Below are 13,070 nucleotides of genomic sequence, written 5' to 3' on the forward strand. Positions count from 1 at the left end.
TCCCCCCCACCCCCACCCCCACACAAAAAAACATTGACAATTAATAGAAGTTTACGCTGCCACATGATTTTTTCTTATTTATATGACTTTTTAAGGATTATATATATATGTTAAAAAGAAAAGAGTGCATGTTATAAAACAAATAATCATTACATCTAAAGAAAAAAAAAGAAAATTTCAACGAAATGTTTTACGAATTTAATTCGAAAAAGAACAACAGGTAGTTAAAATAAATAATCATTTTATCTAATAAAATAATAGAAATAAAATATATAATGTATATTAAAAACGAACGATGAGATTTCAATTTCTCTTTCGAACCATGCACCTAAAAGTGAGTGCATTTACGTTAGGCTAACATAAAGTCTAAATATGCAATAAATCCTTATCAAGTTGAAGGAAATTTTATTTTGTTTAAATTTAGCCCAACTAATATAAATATTACTACTATCAACATTATTAATGATACTATTCATAACACATTGATATTCAACACCACAATTTATTCAATTGATATAGACTTTAGAGGGAGCCTATACAAAAAAACGTGAAATAAAAGTTACATCCTATTTCATTTTTATTTATCATATCACGTTTTTTGAAAGACAGTTTAATTAATTTTTAAAATTAAATCAAATTATACGAAAAGTATTATAAATTACAATTTTTTGTATATTAATATAATTAAAGAATAAATATTAAAATATTTTTTTATAGTTCGACTCTAAAAATAAAAATTATGACAATTAAAAATGAACGGAGAAAGGAGAAAGTAATAGAATTGTCCTTTTTTTCTGTTTGGACTCATATAGGCGCCAAATTAGAGCCTGCTGGTCCCAAACAAACCATGTGGTATCTCTTGCTCTTTAATAATCTTCTTCACAAAACTATTTCAAATTTTATTCTTTTTCTGATAAGCTTCAATGGCGGCATTAACCTCTGTTTCACTATCATTTCATATATCTAACCTTCAAACTCGAACAAATTACAGAAAATTGCCTGTTATACGCGCATCATCTGCATCCGCATCAGCTATGCCTGAATCATCTTCGTCATCCACATCAAGTGGAAGTACTGTACTAACATCACCAGTAGTGCCCTTTGTTGAGCCTTCTAAAAATGGACTTGTTCGATTTGTTCAGAACACTGAGTCAACTGTTGAAAGGGTACAAAAAATTTTGATGTATTACTACTCGTTGTTAATATGAACATAAATTGATATCGAAATTTGAAACAGGCGATATTTGATTTCCGCTTTCTGGCGTTCCTTGCTATTGGAGGTTCATTGGCTGGCTCTCTCCTCTGCTTCCTCAATGTAATTTCTCATTTGATATGAACTTTTGTGTATTTGTCTTAAGAAATGCATTGAATTAGTAAATTAAAATCTCAAAACTCATAAGTTTCGAATAAAAAAAAAATTAGGTGTAAAACATTGATTTTCTGTCTATAGTTTATCAAGTGTAATACAGTTAAATTTCATTTCGTAGGGTTGTATCTACATTATTGAGGCTTACAAGGTTTATTGGACGAACTGTGTCAAAGGAATTCACACAGGACAGATGGTTCTGCGGTTGGTTGAAGCTATAGGTGAGTTTTCATCATGCTAAAAATCTTAGAAGAGGTACCTCAGTGAGGGGAGACATTCAATGATTGTAGATTTTTTGATTTCGAGATGAGAACTGTATTAGAGTGCCAATCAGGGCGATATAATACCTCATTGTTTACATCTAAAAATTTTAATATTCTTTTAATGCTCCTGAGTTTGTCTTCCTTTTAATGCAGATGTTTATCTTGCTGGGACTGTGATGTTCATATTCGGGATGGGCTTGTATGGATTGTTTATCACTGATTTCTCTGCTGATGGGAGTCCAACTGCCGACCGTGCCCTCAAGCATTCTTCCTTGTTTGGGATGTTTGCTCTGAAGGTATAGTGCAGCCTGGATCCTCCTTCTTATACTTCCAGTATATATATTATTGCCTTATTCATAAACTAATATATATATATAGAGTTATGTGTTTAGTTCTTTCGTTTAAATATTCAGTTGATGGTGCTATGCAGGAGAGGCCAAAATGGATGAAAATCAGTTCGCTTGATGAACTAAAAACCAAAGTTGGACATGTAATTGTTATGATCCTTTTAGTTAAGATGTTCGAGAGGAGCAAAATGGTCCCTATAGCCACTGGTACTGATCTATTGAGCTACTCTGTGTGTATTTTCCTCTCGTCTGCTTCCTTGTATATTCTTCATGCTTTGCACAAGTCAGAATAAAACGTTGACATGTACCATACCTGTGAATTGTGATACATGTATAGCCAAGTTCATCAGACTTTTGAATAAAATTCTGAAAACCGATTGCTTCTCTGCCTCATATAGCACAACAGTGTTCACTAAAAGTGAATATACCAGCAACTAAATTTTACCATAGATTGGATAAAAGAACATAATATTCGATATTTCGGAAAAAAAAAAAGGAATGCTGCGTCTGCCGGGAGTCGAACCCGGGTCTATTGCTTGGAAGGCAATTATCCTAACCGTTGGACTACAGACGCTGTTTGTTATGAAATCATGCTGTTTCTTATATAACTAAAACTTATGTCACAGAAAGTTATAGGTTCGGCACAATGTGAAGAAACTTATGGTTAATTAAAGCGGAAAAGAAAACAAATTAGCAATCTTAGGAATAAATTTATTAATTGATTCCTTTCATAATAATATGATGAAAAAAGTGCGAGATGTATTATCTTCTATGGCGTAATTAATTTTCGTTATTGATATTGAAATCAATTTCAGACATTAAGAAAATTAATAATAAATTGATAAGTTGTGATTAGTACATGGGAGTGTAAGTGATTTTTTAAAACATATCAAATATAGCAGATGAGATTAATATGATATTAGAATATTAGAGGAATTTACTTTCCACACCTCTTTTATTATTAATCCTTGTTATTTTTTAAAAAAAATTATATGAAAGATAAAAACAAAATGTTTTTTTATGACTTAATTCAGTCTAGGTTTATGTTGTAATTCATACTTGAAAATATCCTAGGCAGAATAGTCTGGTGGGCCCTCGTACTTGTATCGGATTGTATTATGGACTCTTCTACTTAGCTTTTTGTTATCTGGACTCCTCAACTTAACCAAAATGAGATTTTCAAATCCTTCTGACCATGTGTGTATCTCACTCTCCCTTATATAAATGACATGTTATATCCATGTCATATATATTAATGCCAAGTCATAATTTTCTTCATAATAATTTTTTAATTATTAGTAAAAATATTAAATAAAAGACAAATTTAAAAAAAAATTATTTTATCAAATAAAATAAAATTATTATTTTTGTACACCTTTCCTCCACCCTCCCTAACCCACCATCACTGTCAAAACTCCACCATCTCGATATCCCCATTTTTTTCTTCTTCGATTTTTTCACAATCCAGCAATCTGATGAAGTTATGAAACTACTTCACTCCCCGCTAGTGCCATTTTAATTTATTATTGACATTTCTAATCCTCCCTATTTTAACTATTTCACCACCAAGCCGGCGTCGTAAAACCCATTAGATTCCAATTGTAAAACCCAATATAGCATTTTCGATTCTCCGGCGTGGATAGCAATACAAACTGGTCAGAACAAGGTAGATCTCGTCGATGCCGGAGAAATGATGGAGCCATTGCGTCGTCTCCATTTCTTACGGCGGCGTCCATTTTTGCCGGCGTCATCGCCATTTTTACCGGCGAGATCAAAGTAACAACAACCTAAGTCATCTAACAACTACAATAACAACAACCAAACCACCTAACAACCAGATCTAACCAAACTTTTCATAATCCAATGCTAACTACTATTTCACACCCCAAATTGCTTACAAATGCAAGAATAATTTTGACAACAAAAGAGGTCAAGTTACTCATTAGAGATATCAACAACTCCACTAATTTATGATTTTTCTTTGCTTATTATGTTCAATTTTTTTCCAATTTCATTTTTTATTTAGGGTAATAAAAAAAATTGAAAAGGAGCAAGGAAAGGCAAAAAAAAAATAGAAATTCAGATATGGGAGGGAAAAAAGAGGGAAAATGATGATTGAAGAGGAAAAAAATAGGGATGGGTGAGGGAAAGTAGAAAGAAGTGAAAAAAAAAAATGAAGATAAATAAGAATAGGGTGTGGATAAAAAAGAAAAATAGATTGGAGTTGGAATGATTGGAAAAAAAGTAATGTGGAAAAGAAGATGGAGGTAGTGTGGGGAAGAAGATGGAGTTTTTTTTCTTTTTAATTTTTTTTTAAATAGTTTTAATAACTTTAAAGTAAAAGTTGAAATTTCAAATATCATGTTCACTTGCCTTTGTAGGCGTGTGACTATACTCTCTTGCCAACTCATCTATATTAATGCCACATAAGGATGATCAATGGTCAGAGGAATTTAATATATTGTTTTATGTTGAGTATAAGACTAGATGACAAAAAACTAAGTAGAATAATTTATAATACAATCCGATACAAATACGAAGGTCCACTAGACTATTCTGCGAATGTCCTACCTAATACCTATCATAACAAGCCTAGTCTGTCATTAAATATTTTTATCAAAGCTTCTTCTAAAACAAGTAAAAAGATGATGCTGTGTTAATTTCGCTTTTAACACAATCTCAAAGTACTTTTTTTTGTCATGGATATTTTAAATATCTATCAAAGTAAATAGTAATTTTTTTTTCCAAGATATCTCTCAAAATAATAAGTTACATTTGGGAAACATATTTACTACTACTAACAATTTCACAAAAATAAAGTTTGAATTATAAAACTTCTTAAGTGTTCTATTAACATTTTTATTAGGTTTATACCTCTAGAGAAAAAAAAAATCGAAAAGTAAAGTTCAAATTTAGTTGGCATTTGATGATAAATTTTAGAATAGATTTTAAAATATTTATTAACTTTTAAAATTTGATCTTTCAATATTTTTAATATCAATTTTAGGGACTTGCACCATCAAATATTTATTTTTCTCTCGTAATAAAATATATGCCAAAATATAACTTAAAAAAACTTTTTTAGTTTAGTTCAACTTCTTCACAAAAAGATTTCTTTATAAAAAGCCTCCAATAACCTTTCGACACGCAGGAGTATTTGGGTCCCAGAAGAGTATACAGAGACGCATCTAGTAGCATTGGTCACACGTTTCCCCAAGTCTCTTTTGGCGCCAAAATCATCTTTCGCATATCACAGCAGCTTCTCCTCTCCACTCTCTTTCGCTAGTCGCCGGCGAGTTTTTTCTCCGGCGAGGAAAACCCTAGGAGAGCTTTCTAATTGTGGAATTTGCGCCGAGAATTTTCTCTAATTTCCTTCCCTTCATTCCTTAACGTGTACTTCAATGTCGGAACGTCGGGCAAAACGCCCCAAAATCACCAGGTACTACAAACGTGTCACTTACACTGCATACAAGTTTTGACCTTTCTCTCTTTTTTTTGTGATCGATAACTTCTTTTCTTTTTTTAAGGTATTTTTCTGCAAAAAATAAGGCGTATTATATTATTAGGAAAAGTTAGGGTTTATTCATCCTTTTGTTGTATAATTTCACTTGAATATATGTAAAACCAATTCCAAAAAGCGTTTTACTGATATATCTGGTTATATTTCTGTTTACTTGTTAAACTGATGATTTCCACCAACAAAGCTGGTAGGAGGTTCGTTTTGCTAAGTTTCAAAAGGATCCTAACTCTTTGTGGCTTTGATATTTTTTAGTGAGTTGAATTGGAATACTGGTTTCATTGTTTAGGATGCTTATTTTGCATATTTGTGTTATAATGTGTAGGGGCGAAGATGATTATATGCCAGGAAACATAACTGAGATTGAGCTTCATAACTTCATGACATTCAGCAAGTTGACATGCAAACCAGGCTCCCGATTAAATCTTGTAATTGGACCAAATGGCTCTGGAAAGAGTTCTCTAGTTTGTGCAATAGCACTCGGCCTTGGTGGTGAGCCTCAGGTCAGAAGAAGTTGAAGGAATCAAAAAATTATTACTTGTGAATTTCAGGGATGAACTTTTAATAATTGAGATGCAAATTGTGTAAAACTGCAGCTTTTGGGGAGGGCTTCTAGTATTGGAGCATTTGTGAAACGCGGGGAAGAATCAGGTTACATCAAGATTTCCTTGAGAGGGGAAACCAAAGAGGACCAGTTAACTATTTTGCGAAAAATAGATACGCGGAACAAGTCTGAGTGGATTTTTAATGGTAAAAAATCGTTATTTATAACAAATGCTTCAATTTATTGACTGTTCAACTCTATTTTTGTGAGGACTTGAATGATACAAGTCCTTCAGATCTGTTTTACTCTTTTCACGACATAATATGTTATAGATTAATGTTTTAAGTGGATGACTTCTTGTGTTATCCATACAAGTGAATCGAAGACTTCTATTACTTGGAATTTTCTCAATATTTCCAAGATGAATTATCCATATTCCAGGTCTGAAAATTTTTCATCTTTTGATTGTCAAATTTCAAATTTTAAATTTAGGAGCTTGTGCATGTTTACTTTTCTATCCTTTTTCAGCTCTTATTATTCTATCCCGATCTCCTCTTTCATTGTGATCTTTGCTTAGAAGGCTAAGATTCATACCAGAATTCTTCTCAGTTTAAGTTATGTTGAATATGGATATTCTTCTGTAATTAGGTTCAAGTTGTTGCATCTTGTATGGAACACATGGTGAATATTGTTTGCGATTTTGGCCCTCTTTCATTGAAATGTTATGTTTCATGTTTATGAAGTTGGAATTTGTCTTGCTTCTGGTAATGAATGAATGACTTGTAATTAGTTCAAAGCTTTGGCAGTATTTTTTCAGGAAGGAGACTGAAAGGTTGTTACTTTGGTCCTAGTGGTACTTTAGGAGGAAGACCAGAAGTTGTCACTTTGATGTTGTTGGTTTGCATTTGTCTATATTGCTTTAATCAAATTTTCCAATAGTGCTTTTTGAGCTGAACAGGGAAGCATATTTAATTGTTTATTTTCTATTTTTAACTCTATTTGTTGTAATCTAGTCCTCAGAAACCGGCTATGGAACACAATTATTTTTTTTCCTACTACCTGTTATATATACTGGAGGATGTTTGATGACCAGCTTCTGCACCTCCCACTCAAATTAATCTGTTTCTGTTCCCTGTTGAATTTTTTTGCTCATCATCTTAAAGCATTTTCTGTTCCTCAACTCGAACTTCCTACATATGTTTGGTTGAAGTTCTCTTCATAAAAAATGTTTGGTTGAAGTTCTCTTCATAAAAAATGTTTGGTTGAAGTTCTTTGAATATAAGTAGGTTCTTGCTTTGCTTTCTGTAAAATCATGTCTCACAGCTCAACCTTTTTGGGGTCAGCAGGACATTGTTAAAATAGTTGAAAGAAAATGTAAATTAATGTGGGATACTTTTAGCAGTAGTTACATGGTTTGTTTTTCTGTTTCAGGAAAAGCTGTGCCAAAGAAGAACGTAACTGATATGATTCAAAGGTTCAATATCCAAGTCAACAATTTAACTCAAGTGAGTTCTATGTCTGCATAGATGACGAATATGCCATGTTGCTAAAACATCAGTGGAACCTACATATCCGCACCCTAATCTATCCCTTTCTCCCCAAAAAATGAAAAAAGTAAAACACACCAGTAGGACCTCTAAAATCTGAACTCTGAACACATTAACTCCTGTAACTCCTGAAAACCATGTTTGCTCAACTCCTGTAACCCGTTATTGAAAATTCTTCCCTTCTTGCATGATGGGAATGTTTGTGAAATGGGAGTTTTAAGGAATTTCCCCTAATTTAAATACTGATCACCAGTTATTTTTTGAGAATTCCCATTGAAAGATAATTTTTGCTACTTATTTAGAAGAAGAAAAGATTTTGATGATGTAGCATGTGGATATTATCTTGCTGATGATTTTTTATTGTCTTAATGTTACATTTTTGATATATAGTGACCACTTAGCCAGTTTCTTTGGTTGTATGTCACCAACACTTCTGTTGATAAGTCTAGCAAACCTAGATGTTTTCCAAATAATTGGATAATGTTTCAATTTGTCAATTTATTTGTTTTTACAAAATGTGAAGTTCTATAGTAATCCAGTTGGATTATTAGTTAGTTCACTATTAACACTTGAGAAATTCTTTTTCTCGTAGAATGACTTTTACTATATATATTTTCATTTGGTATAATAAACATTTTTTTGCCAAAGAGAATATGTACATCACAAGATACTCAAGACTGGTCAGTCCCAAACCTTAGTCTTCAACTCTCTTATCTCAACATATCAATAACATTCAACTAAGCATACTAAGGATAGAGATTAAAATCAATTAGTTTCCTGGCTAAACTAGTTCATAGCTCCCCTACAGTGCACCTCCTGAACTGTATGTCTCATGACTGATGCTGATGGATTGCTTACCTTCTGAAAGATCCCCATGTCCATCCCCTCCATATCCAGTAAGAATCCAGCACTTGATACTGTGGTCTGCTGGTTTTTACTTAATATGTTATAATCTACTATTCTGATTTTCTTAATAACACATGCTATGCAAATGTGAAACCAAAAATTCTGGAAAATGAAATCGTAAACACGTTCCATTCAAATGCACATGTAAGAATATTTAAATAGAATGGTATGGCATATCATAGTTGCTTTGTTTTTTTATTAAGTGAACAGTAAATGGTCTACTGATACAGCAATAAGATGGAGCCTGTGCATGTATAATGTAGAGGACTAAAACAACTATGCTCCCTCAAGTCCTGGTGCGGACTATGTACATTTTGTGGACCTGGAATTCCTATAGTCTCGTATGGTAGTAATTGGATTTATGAGCTTAACCTCATCATCTATATGTTTGGATTTACACGAAAAAGAAACTTAACAAAAACTATCACACTTGGTTTTGCTAGTGGCTTTTATTATATTCTCAAACTATTTGGGTTGGCAGATCATGGTTGTTCTGAACCAAAGTTAGCTCTGGAAGTTTCATGCATGTGACAATTTTTATGTGAATTATATTCTTATGCCGCATGCAAATATGGTCCAGTTGCACTGTTTTGCTCTCATGACTTAGGGGAATCTTAAGGTTTAGGTCTAGGAAGCACCTTCTTTATCCAACCACATCATGTACTTTGCTCTTGGACCTTAAGTAGATGTTGTACTGAGTGCTTAGAGTTCTTCCAATTTGCTCTACACAAAGCCTCTTATTTGATGTCTTATCTGGTCACCATTTTGTGCCATGAGCAGAAGTATGTATGGTGGAAGACCATCGATATATTCATAAAATTCTTCATTATCGTTTTTTTTACATTTTTCACCTACTGGTCTATGTTGACTTTGTTGTAGAAGATTTACTTTTTATCTACTTGCCTCTTTTTCTTTACCTCTAGCTCTTCAAACATAACATCTTGGCAGAATAAATCAGGACCCCCTAAACTTGTCGAGTTCTATTTTGTGCGCACCTAAACTTTGCTTTGGCCTAATTAGTCCCGTGAACTTGGTAATTTGATTTATCCTTGACCTCCCTAGACCTGATGTGGCAAAAAGCGCGAATGCACTCTCTATAAGGCACATGGGAGGGAAGAAAAATCGAAATAATCAGCTTCCAAGTGGTTATTTTAAAATATATCTCCATAATTGATGTACTAGACTCAATTTAATAAAATATAGTAGGATTCGTAGAATTTTAGTACATGTTGTAAATATTGACCAGTACAGTTTTAGTATTGACTTTTGACTTTCGAGGAATATACAAGTTACTGGTTTAAAAAAATTGTATTTCTCTATATATTAGTCAAATTAATGAAGTTCAAACAAGTATTTTATACATAAAAGAAAGAAATGTGTATCTTTTTTCATGCAAAGACTATTTATTTCGATTGCACACTCTTCTTTTCTCAGGTCAAATATGTAAAATATTTGGTTGAAATTTTATTTATTTCTTCTTTAGATGCAATGATTATTCGTTCTAGTTGTGTGTTTCTTTTTTTTCTAGCCTTGATTAGAGTATCATTATCTTTAGCCAAATAAAAAATATTATAGTCAAAATATCATTGTTCCATTTTTTTTGGGTAGAATCGGCCCTGAAAAGATGATCTAAATCATTAGTGAACTTAGAAAGGTACAAATATACATTTTATTCTAAAAAAAGCACATGGACAAAAAAATCGATGTGGTAATGCGTGTGTCACACATCCATGGGGGGTTAGTGTCCAGGGGGTTATGACATCAAATTACCAAGTTGAGGAGGATAATTAGGTCAATGCGAAGTTTAGGTATGCACCGAATATATTTGACAAGGTTATGATCTATTCTGCCTGACATCTTAGTATTGTCTTAATTACTCCCTCCATTTCATTTTATGTGACGCTGTTTCATTGAGCACTAAGAACCCATTTGGATCGACTTAAAAAAAGTAGTTTTTAAATAAAAAATAATAAGTCAAAGTTAAATGACTTTTAAGTCAAACAATAAAAGTAGGGGCATACCTATTTTTTGAAAAAACTTATTTTAAGTCATTTTATACTTATATTAAGTTATTTTTAACCTTGCCAAATATTTCCTAACTTATTTAAAGTTATTTTTATATTTGTCAAACACTTCAAAAAGTCAAAAACCTACTTAAAAGTAGGTTTGACCAACTTTTAAGCCAATCCAAACACCGTCTAAATTTATGAAATATTTTTGAAATTTCTGATTTTAAATGTCATGAATTTATGTGGCCTGAAAGTGTCATTAAGGGTAAATGGAATTTTATAGTTAAGTTGTTTACTAATAAAGAGATACGCCATTCTATTTAGAACAAACTAAAGGAAATAGTGTCAACTTAAAATGGAACGGAGGGGTACTCTTCCTTTCTACTAGTCATATATATTTTCCTTAAAAAGTTTGAGACCTTAAACTAAATAAAGAGTTTACTTCCCTCTTGTAAGATTTTCTTTCTTGTCTTTATAATCTAGTTGCTGATTTATGCTTATTCTATGGGGAGGACCTCAGTTTCTACCTCAAGACAGGGTTTGTGAGTTTGCAAAGTTAACTCCTGTTCAATTACTTGAAGAGACTGAAAAAGCTGTGGGTGATCCTCGGCTACCAGTCCAGCATGTCGATCTTATATGCAAAAGTGAGGAGCTGAAGAAGTCTGAACGAGTAAGTTCCTACTTGCCAATCTGTGAAAGCTTTCATAAATTTACTGCAAAGCATTTATTAGTGAACAAGGAATACGTCTTGCCTTATTTTTTGACAATTTAAACTGTATGAAAATATTTCATTATTGATTTTAGACTGTGAAGAGCGGCAGAGAGACATTGGATCAGCTGAAGGAAGTCAATTCTCAACTTGAACGAGATGTGGAACGTCTTCGTCAGAGAGAGCAACTCCTGGGACAGGTGAGTTTGGAGCTTCTTCCTAAACTTTGGTGAGAGCTTTAATTAATATGGTTTGTAGGATATGCTACTGATCTCCCCTAAAAAGTAAAATAAAATAAAAATATCTGTTATTTATGTTTATAGGCTGAAACGATGAAAAAGAAATTGCCATGGCTGAAGTATGATGCTAAGAAGGCTGAGTTTCTGGAAGCTAAAAGGCAAGAGCAAGATGCCAAAAAGAAGCTGGATGAAGCTGCTGAGAATTTGAATGAACTCATGGAACCTATAGAGTATGCTAGCTTATCGTGTAAATTGTTGATTGAGTTAGAGATTTTGTATCTTTATTTCAATAACCAGGTCATATTCTATTGCGTGAATTTTTGCAATTGCTTGACATTAAAAAATTCAGTTTTTTAAGGGCCCTGCTTTTTCAATATATTTCAAATGGATACTAATCAAAAAGTACATTTCAAGTTGAGTTTTCGTCTTTTCTTTCTTTTAAATTTCTTGTTTTGACTTTAAATTCAACAATTTGGTCTCAGGGAAAAAAAGCAAGAGAAAGCTGAACGAGATGCTAAATGCAAAAAAGTAAACGGCTTGTTGGGTGATAATGCCAACAAGCGTATGAAACTTCTGGATCAGGATAGCCGTTTGGTATTCTATCAGAGCCTCAATAAGATAATCATTTTGATTATTTCTTTTTCCTCTACACAATTCAGCTTTTACTTTTTCTATGATAAAAGGATGTTCAAGTGAATGGAAAATATAAAGAAATGGAAGACTTGAGGAAGCAAGAAGAATCTCGTCAACGTCGAATTTCAAAAGCTCAAGAAGATCTTAGTGCTGCCGAATTGGAACTTGCAAATCTTCCTTCATATGAACCTCCCAGAGGCAAAATTGTAGGCTTCTTTTTTTCTTTGCTGTAGCTTCTTGTACCATACTTGCTTAAAGTACAACCATAGGCATGAGTTTACGTACCGAAGGATGCCTAATTTGACCATTAATTATGGAATTTCAAGGAAGCCTTACTTTAGCTATTGTCTTGTAGCTTTATTTTATGTAAGATACCACAAACTAATCTCTGGCTAATGCAAAATTTTGTTGCTGAACTGGTTGAACTACAGGATAGTTTGGGTTCTAAAATTTTGGAGCTGCAAGATGGTGCACGGGAGCTAAGGTCTCAGAAATCAGAAATAGAAAGAACCCTTGATCGGAATAGGACAACATTCAGACAGTGCTCTGATAAGTAAATATCAGGATTATGTTGCTGTGTTTTTTGCATTCGATAATTACTGTAAATTCTTGCACATCCTTTCATTCCTCTGCAGATTGAAGGAGATGGAGGACACAAACAACAAAAGGTTACGAGCTTTACGGAGTTCTGGTGCTGAAAAGATATTTGAAGCTTACAATTGGGTTCAGGAGCATCAACATGAATTTAATAAGCGTGTCTATGGTCCAGTTCTTCTTGAGGTAATACAATTATGCTTATGCTACTACTTATAGACCAAAAGGTTATTAACTACTTTGGTGAAATGGAAGTTCAGGTCAATGTTTCCAATCGGATTCATGCAGATTACCTAGAGGGTGATGTACCAGGATACATATGGAAGGTAATTCTCTAATTCTAGTATATGTGGCCGAAGCAGATATTTCTCTCTTGCAACACCCCCCCCCCCCCCC

At 33.0% G+C, this 13,070-nt stretch overlaps 2 protein-coding genes and 1 non-coding gene across 4 annotated transcripts in view; 2 read left to right on the forward strand and 1 right to left on the reverse strand.

Annotated features, from left to right (window-relative positions):
* The first annotated feature begins 847 nt into the window (after positions 1-847).
* On the forward strand, positions 848-2,369 carry LOC107006826. The gene is made up of 5 exons (XM_015205375.1): positions 848-1,166; positions 1,238-1,315; positions 1,488-1,587; positions 1,783-1,925; positions 2,060-2,369. Exons 1-5 carry the CDS (start codon positions 924-926, stop codon positions 2,267-2,269), a joined length of 774 nt encoding a protein of 257 aa, XP_015060861.1. The 5' UTR covers positions 848-923; the 3' UTR covers positions 2,270-2,369.
* A 109-nt stretch (positions 2,370-2,478) lies between these two features.
* On the reverse strand, positions 2,479-2,550 carry TRNAG-UCC. Its single transcript has one exon. It is a non-coding gene; the product is annotated as a tRNA-Gly (tRNA).
* Positions 2,551-5,169: 2,619 nt separating this feature from the next.
* Positions 5,170-13,070, forward strand: part of LOC107008071 (structural maintenance of chromosomes protein 5) — a 31,248-nt gene continuing 23,347 nt past the window's right edge. Inside the window, exons 1-12 of one of the 2 annotated variants that reach the window (XM_015206977.2) lie at positions 5,170-5,415; positions 5,819-5,996; positions 6,090-6,243; positions 7,469-7,542; positions 11,020-11,169; positions 11,304-11,408; positions 11,532-11,677; positions 11,930-12,041; positions 12,131-12,286; positions 12,512-12,633; positions 12,716-12,860; positions 12,935-13,000. In XM_015206977.2, coding sequence (XP_015062463.1) covers positions 5,378-5,415; positions 5,819-5,996; positions 6,090-6,243; positions 7,469-7,542; positions 11,020-11,169; positions 11,304-11,408; positions 11,532-11,677; positions 11,930-12,041; positions 12,131-12,286; positions 12,512-12,633; positions 12,716-12,860; positions 12,935-13,000 — 1,446 coding nt within the window. In that variant the 5' untranslated portion in view covers positions 5,170-5,377. Of the gene's footprint in view, positions 5,416-5,818; positions 5,997-6,089; positions 6,244-7,468; positions 7,543-8,392; positions 8,481-11,019; positions 11,170-11,303; positions 11,409-11,531; positions 11,678-11,929; positions 12,042-12,130; positions 12,287-12,511; positions 12,634-12,715; positions 12,861-12,934; positions 13,001-13,070 lie in introns of those variants that run through there. The other variant, XM_027915252.1, reaches the window with a different exon arrangement.

Source organism: Solanum pennellii, chromosome 1 (genome assembly GCF_001406875.1).
Source record: "Solanum pennellii chromosome 1, SPENNV200".
NCBI classification, from domain to species: domain Eukaryota; kingdom Viridiplantae; phylum Streptophyta; class Magnoliopsida; order Solanales; family Solanaceae; genus Solanum; species Solanum pennellii.